The 17,142-nt window shown below is 36.1% G+C and overlaps 1 protein-coding gene across 2 annotated transcripts in view; it reads right to left on the reverse strand.

Moving 5' to 3' along the window:
• Positions 1–17,142, reverse strand: part of LOC150080219 (protein lifeguard 2-like) — a 178,329-nt gene that overhangs the window by 85,520 nt on the left and 75,667 nt on the right. For both annotated transcript variants that reach the window (XM_090381091.1, XM_090381089.1), the window contains exons 5-6: positions 12,220–12,273; positions 2,846–2,896 (exon numbers count right to left, since the gene is read on the reverse strand). In XM_090381091.1, coding sequence (XP_090237217.1) covers positions 2,846–2,896; positions 12,220–12,273 — 105 coding nt within the window. The remainder of the gene's footprint in view (positions 1–2,845; positions 2,897–12,219; positions 12,274–17,142) is intronic.

Here is a 17,142-nt window from a genome sequence, read left to right on the forward strand (position 1 = left end):
TTGCTTTCCAGGCTGCTGCTGAATTTCATTTCAATAGAAGCAGTGCAAGAATCACTTTCACCTCTGCCAGCAGCTACTGTTAATCTATTAGTTCGTGTATGTCCCCACAAGCTAGCAGTTTTCCGACCCACTAACTCTGCCTCGATAACATCAGCAAATATCTTGCACCCTTTCTATTTAAGTGTATCCCATCCCTGTAGAAGCATTTAGGAAGGATGTAGAGTTGCTAGAACGAGTACAGAGAAGGGCAACAAGATTGGTAAGATGAACAAAGGGGTGCGCTTATGAAGAAAAGGCTTAAGTTCTGCAAGTTGCAGCATCAAGAGGCTAGGCACCTGTGAGGTGATCTGATTGAGGTGTATAAGGTCTTGAATGCGTTGAGCAGGCTCAATGCTGATGGGATAGTTCTGCTTGCTCAGACTAAGAACCTGAGGAGGCATAGATTCAAATTGAGGAAAGACAGTTGTAGAATAGATGTGTGGAAATTTGCTTTAGCCAGCGGGTAGTTGATTGCTGGAACAGACTTCCATCTGTTGTTGTGGAAGTTGATAGCTTAAATAAATTCAAGGAAGAAGTGGACAAACGTTTGGAGCGAATGGATGGGTGAAAAAGAATTTTTTTTTTTTTTTTTTGGCTGATGCTATATAAGCTTGCTTTCTTGCATCATAATCCTCAACTAATGCTAAAAAGCACTGCATATTTACTGGAGAGTTTGAAGTTATTTTACAAAACCATAAAGGCCAAAACTGACAAATCTTACTGCTGAAAAATTCTTAGGGAAGTTGTTGAAATTCAAAGTAAGACATAATAATCGCTGTCAAATCACCCCAAATGCTCTCCTTCAAGCTATGGGAGAAATGAGAGAGAGTTTGATTTAATCATGCTACCTTTCTCTCTGCAATCTATATGCCCAGTTTCCTCCTGAAACAGTCAAAGAAAAGGATTGCTAAAACACCTGGTTTTGTGGAAGCAAATGACGAAGTTGATGAGAGAAAGTGCAGCAGAGCAAACTGGAAACTTCAAAAAGATATTCCTCAGGTGGAAGTAAAAATGAAGATATTGATAGAGAAACCACTGATCAATTATTGAGAGAAAAGTAATGAGAGAGAACACTCTGCAACAGCAAAAACAAATAAATATGAATCACAGGTTACTGAACGCTTCAACAATGCAATCTGTGTTGACAGGAACCAAGGTGTCTTTAAATGGTAGCATTACCATTCTCATTAAAAGATGAAGCAAAGTGATGGGGTATAACAGGTGAAAATGCATGACAGGCATGTGTGCACTGTATTTTTGATGAACTTTCAAGTCCCTTCAGACTTAGTCTGAAGGGACTTGAAAGTTCAAGGAGCATGATTGCATCAGTGATGTCCTTCAGACTTAGTCTGAAGGACATCACTGATGCAATCATGCTCCTCAGATGCAACATAATATTTTTATTATGTTTTTAATTATTGAGGGACAAGCCCAAAACAATTTTTCTTCATGCAATTCTTTGTTTTTTCTATTTGGTATTTTCTGGTGCAAAATGATATGAAAATTACAGTAAACTATTTCAACAAACAGCATGGCACAAAAATATTTTTAAGTATGGTATGATAAATATTCTCAGTTCCAATTAGAAAAGATTTTGTACCATACTATACTTGCAGTGTTGACTGTAAGTGATGATCAGGGTCAAAATATTCTTACCTCTAATACTTTCTAACATTCTGAAAATTAATAATAATCCTCTGGTTGAGAGGATTATTATTAATTTAGAAATTATTGAATTTAGAAATCGTTCCCTACAATGAATTTAATTCTCAATTCCTTTAATCAATAAGGATAGACTGAAATCTCATATAACAAAGTGCTCCCCCTTGTTCATACATTCCATCCATACAAAGTCTTTCAACATACTCTTCAGTTATCATCCCTTTGTTTAGGAAAATTTAATTAACAACTATCCATGGCACTAAGCCATTTAAATGTCCAGCATGTTCTATAATGTGCTTGTCAACCAAATATAAAATATGTTCATGCAAAATACTGTAAATGCATATCTGGTACCTGGCTCTCTACATCAGAATATTTCCTGCTTAAATTCAATTTTAAGTGAATGTAGCACTAGTAATTTATTATCATCCAGAGATAAATTTTCCCTATGCCATGACCAACATGGAATATTAAAAAAAAATGATCACAATACGATAATCAACAGGTGATTATTCTGTTGAATAAGTTAGGTAACATCTTGGGTACTGCATACAGGTTTGGAAGCATCATTTTAGGAAATGATGTTAGTAATTTGCCTAATCCTTCCTTAAATTTATTCAAACTACCCATCTCCACAACACAGGGTGGAAGGCTTTCTATCCTGCATATCTATCCTACAACCATCCTTTTCAAATTTAAATTTATGTCCCTTTATGCATGTTATCTGAGAAAGAGAGAGGATTCTATCAGCACTTAGTTTACTCAATCCATTAAAGCCTTAAACACTTTAATCAGGTTTCCTTGTAGGTGCCTAGTTTCCAAACACTGAAATTTAAAGAATTGGAGTCTCTGAAAATAATTAAAAAAAAAAAAAAAAAAAGTCTTTTATCTCAAAGTTAGTAACAGCTACCAAATCTTTCCTGATTAGGCCTGATGACAGAATTCAATAAGGAATCCAGAAACAGAGCCAATTATTTAGTAGTTCTGATGTGATGGAGTTTTAACTTAATTTATATAATTTTTTTACACAATAAAACTCATTTAAACAAATTATGCTTAATTAATGCTATTCACATTTAATTTAAAAAATAAAATGCTACATCTGCTATTTTTTAATATCAGTAATAAAAAAATTTCTGGTTACCTTATTGAAGGGCAGCAAACCAAGACAATATATACCACCAGAAAAGTAACACTAGAAAATAAGTATGTTAATTTAGATATCTGACATTTTGATAAAAGGTTATTAACTAATTCCATAACATACCAGAAAGCTAAAAATGCACTATTTTATACATTTTAGTGAATATGAAAACAAGATCTTTAATTTTTATTAACCAGGCAGTGAAAGTGTGAAATTCTGATAAATGTGTGGGACAGCATACTACTCAATTTTAAAAATTTCATTGATCTCCCCAAAAAAAACTCTGGGTAGGAAAAAAATTAGCTCTAAAACATTAAAATATTATAGTCAATGGCAGTGCTCTCCCCTCCCCAACCAGTAACCTAAGTGGTTGCATATACTGATTTTAATATACAGGAAAAACTTGAATAACAGAGTAGTTTGGTTCCTACAAAATCTTGTGAAATGCGAAACCGTGTTATATGGGCCTAAGAACCAGTACAAAAAAGGCGGGTTACGTTCAAAAAGCTAACAAAAATATGCCATTTTTTTTTATAACTATCAGAAACTTCATTTTTATAGTAGTAATAACTTAATATTTTAACTTTATTTTTATAATAGTAGTAATTTACTGAACAAATGTCTTACCTTACAAACTGTGAAACTTTTATATCAGATAATGTATGTTAATTTAATTTTCTTCCTATTCATCGCTGCTAAGCACAATCACTTCTGCAGCATCTACATTTTGTGTATCTTCTGCTTTCTTTAAAAGTCACAATCTGCATGCTTTGAAGTCAATTTTTTATGGTCTCAAGCAAGCACAAGTTCAATAGCACAGAACCTAACCCAGGAATCTCCCAACAAAATACAGTGGATCCCCACTTTAAAGATATAAAGCATAAACTTAACTTTATACCTTACCAATTAACAAAGTTAAATGATATGTGAAAATCAGAAGAATATTTTCCAGGTAGCAAAATAAAAATATGCTTACGTACATAGCTTAATTAATACGTACTGTAATATGTACATACTAACTAATTGATATTTCTGTTCACTGACTTTTTTTTGTTGTATAATTTAAAACAGTAAAAATGATAAGCAATTAATAAAGAACATGGCACTCACAAGTGAGATAGGGAGTAATGAGTTCCTGAAAATTTGTTTGTTTTTTGTATTATTAAATATTTCATGGAAGGGGAACACATTTCATCATAATAACGTGAAAACCCAAAGAATTCCAGCTATCAGCACTACAGCAAATGCAAGAAGATCGAGTTTACTACCCATTTATAATTGAGTACACTATAAACTGGAAACAGCAAATTGTTTTTATTGTTTAATGGTGGTGACATCCAGAAATGTGCTTTGGAAAAATATCATGAAGGCGATAATGACTAGCAAGTCAACCACCGGGATTCACAAAAAAGGAATGGAAAAGTTAAAAATTACATCTAACATAATAGCAGCCATTCAAACCATTCAAGGTTTTTCCAGCACAAAAGTTCAAAAATACCATGTTATGTAAGGTTTCCTGCAATTCTCAAACCGAGTTATATAAGTACCATGTTGTGAAAGGATTGCCGCAATTCTCAAACCATGTAAGAGCAAAACTGTGTTATGCAGGGGGTTGCCTGTACCACTCTTCAGAAGCATATGCTATCACGTGAATATTTCTGAATTACTTTTCTAGTCATTAATGACTATCTTAAATAGATATTGCAATATTCATAGTTAAGCTATTTTTGAAAAATTATTGTTTTTGGTATTCGGATGTGGCATTTTTTTTTAGCTTATATGACTTTCCTAAAATAATAACTTTCAAATAAAATGCACAGCACACAGACAAAACCTTCTTGTGGTATCAAAACTTATTGTTTACATCCAAGGAAGTCACAAAAAACTACAGAATTTCAATGGCTTTTTTTTTACCCCTAATTTAAAATTAAATAAAACCCTTACACACCACATCTGTTTAGTTTATTGGTGGAATTACACAAAAATATTTATATTTCCTAACAACCCAGTACAATTCAGTAAACTGATTATCTGGATTTTTTTTTTTATGTCACAAGAAGAGCTATGTTAGCATTAGTAGAGGCATATGATGCAAGAAAGCAAGCTTCTGCAGCATCAATGGAAAAAAAAAAAAAAAAAAAAAAAAACACACTCCAATTTCAACCCCACCCTTCGTTCGAAATACCTGCCCAGCTGAGCCTTAAATTTTTATTTAGGCTATCAACTTCCACAACAAGGGATGGAAGTTTGTTCCACCAACCAACTACCTGCTGGCTAAAGGTAAATTGTCGCACATCTATCCTACATCTGTCTTTCCTCAATTTGAATTTATGTCCTCTCAGGTGATTATTCTGAGCAAGAGGAAGAATCCCATCAGCATTGAGCATGCTCAAACCATTCAAGGCTTTATACACCTCTATCAGATCACCTCGCCGGTGCCTAGTCTCCAGACACTAATTTGCAAAACTTAAGCCTTTCTTTGTAAGAGCAACCCTTTGTTGCATTCACTAATCTTGTTGCCCTTCTCTATACTCGTTCCAGCAGTTCTACATCTCCAGACTCATGGTGTGGCCTGACCATTGCTTTATACAAGAGAATAATCACCTCTTTATAACTCCTAGAAAAATTCCTGTATATCATTGACAAGACACCATGAGCTACTCTTGTAGCCCATCTGCACTGCTCAGAAAACATCATATCTGCTTGCACAATTACCCCCAGGTCCTTTTCATTATCTACCACTGTCAGTGTAGTAATACAGAGTTGATACATTGCTCTGGGGTTGCTGTTTCCCATATGTGGTACTTTACATTTGTCAATGTTAAACTTCATTTGCCACCTCTCAGCCCATCTGCTCTACCTTTCCAGATCCTGTTGCAGCAGCATACTGTCAGTAGTGTCCATAACGACCCTACCAATCTTTGTATCATCTGCAATCTTGGACATTAAGCTTGATATACCATCATCAATATCATTTATAAATACAGAAAACAACAATGGACCAAACACTGAACCCTGAGGGACTCCACTAATAACATTAGTCCACGATGAGCAGTGTCCATTGATTACCACTCTGTCTTCTCCCACACAACCATCCCTTTATCCATAGCAGCAATTTGCCTCCAATGCACACTACTCCAATTTGTGCAGCAGTCTTCCATGTGCAACAGTATCAAAAGCCTTTCTAAGATCCAAATATATAATATCAAAGTTATTTCCTGCATCCAGTTCTTTTGTGACTGCATCATAGTATCCAATCAAATTGGTCAGGGAAGACTTTCCCTTAACAAAACCATGCTGTGTACGAGCTATAACTGAAGTCTTGTCTAGATGATCTTGCAGTGCTTCTTTAACCAGTGCCTCCATTAATTTTCCTGGAAAAGAAGTTAAACTCATAGGTTTATAATCACTTGTGTCAGCCTTTGATCCTCCTTTGTGAATTGGGGTCACATTTGCACATCTCCAGTCTATGGGTACCTCCTCTGAGTCCAAAGAAGCTGTCATAATTATGGCTAAGGGTTTGCTTACTTCCTTTGCTGCCTCCTTTAATATAACTGGATAGATCCCATCCACCCTGGGTGCCTTTTTTTATGTTTATCCTCAACAATTTCTCCTCCATTTTCAGTTATTACCAAATCATCTAGCTCACTGTCAGAGTTTCCTTCACCTCTGGCATACCCCTTCCTGAATAACTCCTCATGTGTGAATGTAGGTGCAAAATACTCAGTTTGTTAGCCACCTGAGCAGGATCATCAACTGTTGAACCATCAATATCCAGTGACCAATCTGAGTCATCCCTTTCCTTCTAGAGATTACATAGGTAAAGAACTCTTTTCTGTTTTTCTTTGCATTCTTTGCCAAGGATTTCTCATAATCTGCCTTTGTCTGCCTAATCTCCTTTGTGACTTGGTTACAGACCAGCTTATATCTATCATAGGCTTCCATGTCACCCATTAATTTATATGTATGCCATGCATTTTTCTTCTCTGCCATATGTCTCATTAGTTCATCTGATATCCATTTAGGCCTAAACCTTGAACAATATTTCTTAGTTGGTATGTAAACCTAGTAGCTTCCAAGATAAATTCTTTGAATGCTTCCCATTTTGAGTTTGATGTTGGTAACATCATCAGTTGGTCCCACTGTATAGAATTTAAATACTGTCTCAGACCATCGTAGTCGCCTTTACGAAAGCAAAAACCCTTCCCTTTACCTCCGAGTAAATGCCACTTCAGCACACTGTGATCACTGCCACCTAGTGGTTCCTTTATCTGCAGATTCTTGATGCATGAAGAATCACTACTGATAATCAGATCAAGAGTATTACTCCCTCTAGTTGCCTTCCGAACATTCTGCTGTAGAAAACAATCATCTTATAAATCCACAAAAGCCTTGCTAGTGTGTGAGTGACCAACCCACAAATTTCAGTCAATCTCTGGGAAAGTAAAATCCCCCATTATAGGACTCTCTGATTTACTGGCCCACTATTTCCCTGTCCAGTTTCTTATTATACTCATCAGAGTCATTAGGCCTATAGCACACCCCTAGTCTCAATTTTGATCTCCCAATGCTTATGTCATACCAAACTGACTCGACACTACACTGTCCAGTGATGTCGACTGGCTTCACTTGGATTTTGTGTTTCTTAACTAATAGCATAACCCCTTCTCCCTTCCTATCCTGTATCCTTTTTGTACATATTGTACTCCCCAAATTCCAGTTCTGCATTCCTTATATCTGTGTGACACCATATCTCTGATATCCTAACAATATCTGCCTTTGATGTTTTGAGCAATACCTCAAATCCTTCAAATTTATTTAACAAACTCCTAGCATTGGTGTACATGCAAATATACTTGCACCTGTTCCTATTCTTAGCTACCCAAACACAACCCATGTGTTTACTTGTACTACAATGACTCCCAGCAGTCTCTGAAATACCCTGCATCTTGTTTTCCAGACTACTGCTCATTCCAATAGAAGCAGTGCAAGAATCACTTTCACCTCTGCCAGTGGCTACTGTTAATCTATTAGTCCTTGTATCTGCCCAAGCTAGCAGTCAGTTCACAAAAATTACACTACTGAAAGTCAACTTACTCTCAAAGTTATTTCTGCCCATTACTCTATTTCAGAGTTGCTGAGTGTTTACTGCTGCTTAAGTTCGGCAACTTAAAAAAGTAGTAAACCATGCTTCAGTATTTTCTTGAAAGGTACTGAAAAAGTACAATAGGTTCCAAACTTTTTTACATGAAATGTTTTCCCCCCTGATGTTTCAATTTAATCTCATTCTTTCAATACAGTAGTGTTTTTTTTTTTTTTTTTTTTTGTTTAATGAGGAGATACTTAACCCATGCGTTGGTAACAAACTTTTAGTATTGTTGAGATGTATTACAAGGTACAAATCTACTTACTTCCAATTCACTGAACCTTTATAGGCCATGATTCGGGCCTTCTTCAGGACAAATGGGAACTTCACCCATTTTAAAGTTACTAGAGGAATAGCTGCTTCTATAGCTACTATGATTGGACCATCACTGGGGCACAGGTCACTATGGCAGCAAGAATTTTTCCTCAACTATGAAATTTAGATTCACTGTTTTCCTCCATACTACCCTATTTTATAATAATAATATTCCTTTATTTGAAAATGATTAGTTACATAAAATGTAACTATTTTAAAATGGGAAAAAAGTTCCATTTGTCCTGAAGAAGGCCTGAAACATAGCCTATAAAGTTTCAGTGAACCGGAAGTACTGGTCAAGGGAATTGTATGATATACATTGAGTGATCACTGAATGATCACTGAATTATGACCACCTACCTAATACCTACCTGTACTGAGGGCAAAAGGAGGACCTACGGTCCTCCTTTTGCCCTCAGTACAGCAGCTATCCGACATGACATTGACTCAACAAGATGCCGGAAGCTTTCAGGAGGTATGGCCAACCAGGCTGTGTGTAATGCAGTCAGCAATGGAGGTATGGAGGTGATTGGTGTATCCAGACACCCGATATGCTTTTTCATAGTGTCCCACAAGTGCTCTATGGGATTGATATCGGGGGAGTTCAAAGGCCAATCGATATGCTGAAAGTCAGAACTGTGTTCCTCAAACCATTCCTGCACAACAAGTGCCCTATGGCTCGGCATTGTCATCTTGGAAGGCACCATTGCCATTGGGGAAAAAGTGTAACATAGCAAGGTGTACACAGTCAGAAAGCAGTTGACGATAGCGGATACCAGTGATATGTTGTTCCACATGCACAAGGGATTCAAGTTCCTGCCAGTGAAACAAGCTCTACACCATAACTGTCTCCACCTGCTTGTACTTTTGATACCATGCATGACAGATCAAGAGTCTCATGTTCTTGACGCCAAATCCGTACACCACCATCCAGCAAAAGGCTCAAGCTAATGGAAGTGCTGTGGCTCAGAGCAGAACTGAGGGGGGCAGTTGTCCTCTGACTCACAGCCTTATAAAATGCACTGTTTGCTTGATGTTTGCAGAGCAATCGGGTACGGGACATGATACTGCCAAGGGGGATGTCTTTGTGTGTGCGCGATGCAAGGAGTGTATCGATATCAGGCAACAACTCGGCGTTCTTGTGGGCCTATATGAGAGCTTGAAGGACAGGGTGGATGCCCTCGAAGAAACTAAATTGAGGGGCCCATCAAGCTCTCAGCTGCCCACATCAACGCCAGAGCTTGCACTTGGGCATCGCGTGACACAGAGACAACCCCCAAGGCAGAATGCGCTGGTCCCGAAGGAACTAGTAGTTGTTGGTGACTCTATTGTCAGGGAAACGGGGAACATGCTTTGTAAAAAAGATAGGCGGAACAGGACCAGGGTATGTCTGCCAGGGGCAAAGGTTGACGTTGTAGAGTGAATATCATCTTTTAAGGGCACAAAAGGTGATATAGTTGTACACGTTGGCACTAATAATATTAAGAGTAGGAGACCGGCAGAATTACTTAACAAGTACAGGTCACTGTTGAACTAAAGCCGAGAATTAGGGTTGAATTTGAAAGTGTCTGCAATTCTGCCCAGACACGATAGGAGGGAGTATATGATGAGAGCCTTGTCGATCAATTCGGCCCTGGAAAGATTGTGCAAGGCTCAAGGGGTAGAATTTTTTTCAGCCTGGACTGTACTTGTTAACAGGAGAGATTGCTTCTACAGGGATGGGATACACTTAAATAGAAAGGATGAGTTCAATTTTTGTGTCAGCGGAAAAACAGAAGTAGAAAAAAATGGACTTCCACCAACAACATGAACGTGGAGGGCAGTGTTTGACAAAATCGTAATCACCCAGGAAAAGCCAGTGGCACACAGCAAAAGAACTTGGCATGAAAAGAAACCTCTATTCAAAGAATGATTCATCTGCAAATAATACATTTTTTCTATCATACGTAGGTGAGTCACCAGGTGTGAGCACATGATTTGGAACAGAGAAGTGTGTTCTGTACAAACATCCTGTGTTTGCAAATATCTTTGTTCCAGATGTTGTACTCAGTACTTGATTTTCCCACAATAGATGATATTATGATGGACAATTAGCAAATAAACAAACAAAATAGTTTTTCATATTTGAAAAACTGGTTGGGTGTATCATGCATTCACTGCACAATGACAATGTCTGGTGTGACAGTCTCACAGGACCTTCAAGTTCTCTGCCTTCAGGCAGGTTCATGGCTCTTTTGACACCATGCTTCTCTATCTTGTGCTTTCCACTTAAATTCCTAAATAATTTCCTCTTCCCATCCAATCAATCATTCCAATTCTCCTTCTCCCAACAGCTGCTTTCCCATGCCTTCTTCATTCTTTTACTAATGTTCTCTCCTGCCTTACTTTCCTCAATTTCCTCATTACTCACTCTGTCCACCCATTTCACCCCTTCCATTCTTCATCACACCCACATCTCAAAAGCTTCTAGCCATCTAATTTCCTCTTTTCCCAGTGCCCATGTCTTTGATTCATATAATACCATAGTCCATATTAATGTTTTCACCATTTGCTTTCTTAATTCCTTCTTGAAATTTCTTTTCTATTACTAAAATGCCTCTTTGCCCATTGCAATTCTTGTTTTTATTTCCTCCAGGCTTTTTCCATTTTCTTTTTTTTTTTTTTTTTTTTTTATGAAAACCCCAAACACGAAAAGTATCAAAACCTATAGTACATAGTACCGTGCATGGGTTGAAGGAGAAGTATGGGGGAAGGGGGATGCCGGAAACTTTGCTCTAGAGACTAAACATGGGTTTCACCACTTCAAGCCTCCAATAAGCAAAGTGGTGGTATTTCACCGGTTGATGAAAGTCATCTACCACCTGATAATTCCTTATGCTTCTTAAGTATCTGTCCACCTGTTCCAATCAATGTAACATTAGATGATTCATCTAATTTTATACTGATTCTACTTTCTGGCCACTTGGAAAGTATCATTATCTTGGTTTTCTAGCTGTTAATCTTCATATTGTACTCCTTTACTTTGAGGTTCAAGATATCCAAGGAGTTGTGTAATTCTTCCTGAACATAGGAGTGTTACTGTCGATAAAAAATAAAAATACTGCCAGCCAAGTTTCGCCCTTTATTATTATTATTAATATACCTTACAGGAGTTACAGGATATGCTTGTTATATGTTGGTACCAGATACAACAAGGCACATTTAACATTTATAAATCTTGTAGCTTTCATGTCTCGCTGGGTGTGAGCTGTTTTGGCTGCATGTGGAGGACCAACATTATATTAGGTGTAGGAGATCATGATGTTTTCGCTTATCAGTGTAGGTTTTTTCACTCCAGGGCTGAGTTAGTCATTCTCAGGTGTAGATAGTTTTCTGCCAGAAACAGGGGTTTTTCATCCAGCAAAATAGGCAAATTGAGCAGAGAACAATTTACAGACACAATACACATGGGTATATGAATTAACGTTCCAGGTGACCCTAGTGTAATAGTTTGGATTCTATGAAGTTTGTCACTAAGCTTTAATGTTGTTGTTCTTTACTTCTCTGTAGGAGGTTTATTAACTTTAGGAGCCATAGTGAGGGGTTTTTAATTTAAAATAAATGTAAAACAGCAGTATAATCTGTGATATCAGTACAGAATTCAATTTGAAAATGGCAAATGTAAACAAATACAGTAATCACGTGATTTGCCATTTTCTTTTTTCGACATTGCAAGACATCTGCGCTGTATGTATACATCCGATGTCAATGTGCTGTTATTTGGGGTGCCGTTATTTTGACAGTCTACTGTAGTTGAAAAAAAACAATGAAACTGACAAATTTCTTAAATCTGAAATAAGACTTTGTAAAAAAAAAAAAAAAAAATTTACATCAATTAGTTTCACAAGATATATAAAAAAGTTTCAATACTTACTATGCAGTAATGTAAATTGCAGTACTTTGTTTCACAAATTCGCGAACATCCTTCCTGGAAATAAAATCAAAAATGATTAAATGCAATATATATATCCTGATTCATAAAAGTAATCAACAAGACACACTGAACTTAATCTTTAATAAGTTTCAGCAATTTTAGCCAAAACTAAATTTCATTTTGCATTTTTAAAACATAATTCAAAATGCAAAACCTTGTATAAGTAAAATGGGTATAAATTACTTAAACAAATCTTCAAAAAGAATTATTCAAAATGTAAGATCCTTCATCAGTACTTTCATTATATGGGGGTAGTCATTTACATTATGCTATCTGTACTTATTATTTTCCTTGATTATTTCCTGGATACTAATCACTCTCACACTTCAAGTTCTGAGAATTCTGAATAGTATCTGAACACTGAATTCAAACAGGTAATCACTAAAACAACATGAAATCGATCATATTACATGAGCAGTGTTCAAAAAATAGTGGTGACATAACTGTTATAACAAAAAAAAAAAAAAAAAGTTTTATTTACAAGTATTTTACCATTAAATTTCCTCAAAGTGATCTTTGGTCTCCTGTACAACTCAATCTAAAACATGAAAGTGGAATCTACCAGCAGTCTGGTTCTGTCAAAGAGTAGGGAAGGAGTGATCTACTGCTTATAAGCTGTTATTCCCAAACTGTGTGCTGCAGTTCCCAGGGCAGCACAGCTGCAGGATATTTTAAAATTTTGAGGGAAAATAAATTAGTACAGTGATTGTGGTTATTTAAGAATGAAATAAAAGTATTATTTTTTCTTTCAATTTATGTGTATTATTTTTTAAGATGGCTACTCAGGTTTAAGGTCATAAATGCTTATTAAGTTGTTAGGACATAAATGCTTATTAAGTTGTTAGGACATAAATACTTCATAATTGGAACTTTTAGGTATTTCTTTTGGCATAGGGGTGCCATAAAAAAATTACTGAGAAGTTAAAGGCACCGACCATGAACCAAGAAAGTTTGGGAACCTCTGGCTTACAGAATATCATTCACTCCCTCCTGTTAACCTCCGAAGTGGCTCCATTTTGCAGAACAAAATATATTCATAAGTACTCATATCCTAAGAATAGAGGATATGCACGAATTTCCCACTGCTACTACTACTATCAGCCACATTACAACTTGCCTTAGCATGCATGATGATTGGTGTTGGCGCCAGGAAACAACAGTGTTCTTTTCATATTACAGTGTTGGTTGTAGAACAGCATGATACAGGATGATGACATACTGGCTGCAGTAATCAGCACCACATTCCCTGATTCTTGTCTGAATTTTTTCAGACAGAGTGCCTGAATGATTCTTCAAAACTTGGGAACATTCATTTGCATTTTGCCTCTCCTCCAAATGCACAACTTCAATAATTACTATTGTTATCTAAGAGCCACGATCTTGCTCCATAAACATAGCTGAATATGTACAGAGAGAAGCTGCATTTCTCTGTACAGTAAAATAACTTTACATTCATATATGCATGCTTATGAAATTGCTGCTGCTGCTGCTGCTGCTGTGCAACTGTCCTATCTCCTTTTATACTGAAGAGGTATTTATAAATTCATATAATTTTTAGCTGTTTACAATAAGAATCCACAATAACAAATTTTAAACAATTTCCTAACTTCTCATTTCCAGCTATGGGATTTTGTACCTTACCATTTTCCTTAATTGGCTTGTTTTAAAAGCAGTCCACATCCTATGCTGGATAGGATGTGGATGTGCTGTAAACAGATGCAGGATTATCTGTTTACAGCACATCTAAATGCATCTTTACTTCACGTTCTTCTCAACTTTTATTAAGAATGATAAATAGCCAGATTAATGAAACAAATTTAGCTAGATTAAAAAGAAGAAACTCATTCATATCAAATTTATACACTGGTGTCTAAAAGTTAAGTTACAATGTTTTGTTTTTCTAAATTAACTGCATAAATATGACATCAAAATATTTTAAGCTCTGAAACTTGCAAATTAGGTGGGCTATTAAAGGGTACACTACAACAGCATCACTTATTTTTAAGCTAACAAAGTATTCAGTGAATCTTAGATTTTAGAAAAATCTATGAAAAAAACTAATAAAAAATCTTTTTACAAAAGTTATACAATGGGTGTCACTTAGTATTAGTAGTTCCAGATGATGGAATAAAGTAAGCTGCATATGTCAATATTAAACTTCAATTGCCATGCCCATATGCCTAAATCTTGTTGCAATAGCATACCCTGATTACTGTGATTAGCCACCCTACCAAGTGTCATATCATCTGCAAACTTGGACATTAAGCCTGATATGCCTTCATCAATATCATTAATAAATACAGGAAACAACAATGGGTCTGCACTGAACCATGGGGGACTCCGGTAATAATATTAGTCTAAGAAGAGCAGTGCCTGCTGATAATCACTCTTGCTTCTCCCACTCTCAACTATCCCTTTGTCCATAGCATTAACTTGCCTTGAATGCCACAATTCTCCAATTCATATAGAGTAGTCTTATGTGCAACGGCAGTAAAAGCTTTTCTGAAATCCAAGTATATGATGTCAAAATTTATTTTTGCATTCAATTCATTTGCTACTGTGTCAAAGAATCCAATCAGATTGGTCAGATAAGATCACCCCTTAACAAGTTCATGCTGTGACTGCAGTACAACTGTATCCTGTCTAGATGGTCCTGCATTACTTCTTTAACTCTATTGTGATCATATGAGGGTTACAAAAATTGATAACATTAAGCAACTGAGAATGTTAAATGGAGGGAATTTTTTTTTTTGATGAAAAATGCTGTTTCTTTGATAAGCTGTTTATCTTGCCAACTGTTATTAATTATCAATCATAATATTATAATAAATTATATTTTATACATCATTACATATTTATTATATATATCATAAACATACGGCCTATTATTTAAAACACCTCTCCAATGTTTGCTCTTTAAAATCCTTAGTAATTAAACATTAATGAATATAAAAATTAATCATTTTTTTTATATTCAATATAATGAATATATACAGGGTGTCTATAAATTTTTTTTTTTTCTTTGTTAGTTGGTGCATCGGCTTCTGTGGCCATAATGCACCTCCCAAAATTTTTGCATTTATTCTGATCCAAGCCTGAGGCAGGATTTGAACCCGCGACCTTTGGGTTGCCAGTGTCTATAAATTATTCACCTAATTATGAAACTTGATTAAAATTTTATTATAATTGGTATCTTAAAATGGTTTGCTGTAGGTATCAAAGCAACTCAACTTTTTGCTATATTGCTCATTCTAAGCTTAGTTTTCATTCCAAAAATGGCAAATACAAAACAGACAGACAGACAGACAAACAGATAGAGAGAGAGAGAGAGAGAGAGAGAGAGAGAGAGAGAGAGAGAGAGAGAGAGAGAGAGAGAGAGAGAGAGAGAGAGAGAGAGAGAGAGAGAGAGAGAGACCCTCCTGTAAACTATAACTTTTGAAAAGAAAAGCTGGTGATTCTGTAGTTGTAGGCAGGAGAAAACAGAGGTTTGTTGTAAACAGTAGTTATTTCGAAAAAAAAAAAAAAAAAAAGATTTTTCAAAAAAAGTAGGAAGTTTTTTAAAAGAATACATTGTGCTAGAAATCAAATTTCAACAAAACAGCTACAGAACTGTTTACCAGTAGTCTATTTTTAAACATTAGTAGCTTATCCAACATTTTTCAGTCTGTGGATTTTTGTTCAAATTGCCTGTTAGATATCAATCGATAATGATTGCTACATTATCGATTGATATCTGCAGAAGATAGATGCAGAAGAAACAATATTTGTAATGTGCTTAAGTCAAGATATATTTTTATTTTTGTTAGTTGTTGGCACGTCGGCTTCTGTGGTCATAATGCACCTCCCAAGGTTTTCGCATTTACTCTGATCCAAGCCTGAGGTGGGATTCGAACCCATGGGTAAGCAACCCTTTGGGTTGCTTACCCATGGTTGCTTACCCACCCGGCTAGCCCAAGAGAGATTAGAAATCAGGGTAATCCCCAATAGAGACACATGATCTTGCCCAGAAATCGGTGTCATTGAAGATAAGCATAGGAGCAGAAGAATCCTTTTTGTGTGATATAAGACAGGACTAAGTTTTAGGATTAAAATCAATTAAGTTATCTTTGCTCCACTGGAAAATTAACTTGAGATCAGCATTTAAAGAATTTGTAGCGGGTGTTCAAGAAGTTTAAGCCATTTGTGTAGGGCAAGGTTTCATAAACTGGAAGGTGGAATGCAATGTGCTATGATCAGCAAAACTAAGGATAGGATTTCTAGTCAATGGAAGAAAGTCATTAATATACAAGAGGAAAAGAGTGGGGGAAAGAACTGAACCTTAAGAAACAACAGCATTGTGGAGACGTTAGAAGACAGAGAGCCATCTACCATCACCAGCAGTGAGCGAGAAAAGCAGACACCCAATTATAAAAAAAAAAAAGGTTGGAAAACCATAAGATGGAAGCTTATCTAGGAGACATTTATACCAAATGCAATCAAAAACATTTGGAATGTCAAGGGCAACTGCTTGAATTTCACCAAACTTTTCCATTGAATTTGTCCATAAATGGGTAACATAAGCCAGAATATTACCAGTGGATCAACACTGACAGAAGCCATACTGGCAATCATTGATCAGATGGAAGCTTTCTAGATAGTTTAAGTGTTTCCAGTTAATTAATTTCTCCATTGCTTTAGAAAGAGTAGAAGAAATTACAATGGGACGATAATCGTATGGGAGGGATTTGTACCCTTTGTAGGAACTGGCTGGATAGAGCAAATTTCCAAGCAGAAGGAAAGACACCTTTGGAATAAGAAAGTGAAAAAAGGCAACAAAACAGGAGTAAGTTCAGGAGGTAGGTTTTGAGAAGAAGTAGAGAAATA

The sequence above is a fragment of the Mastigoproctus giganteus genome, chromosome 9, assembly GCF_048544385.1.
Source record: "Mastigoproctus giganteus isolate SK-2022 chromosome 9, ASM4854438v1, whole genome shotgun sequence".
NCBI classification, from domain to species: Eukaryota; Metazoa; Arthropoda; class Arachnida; order Uropygi; family Thelyphonidae; genus Mastigoproctus; species Mastigoproctus giganteus.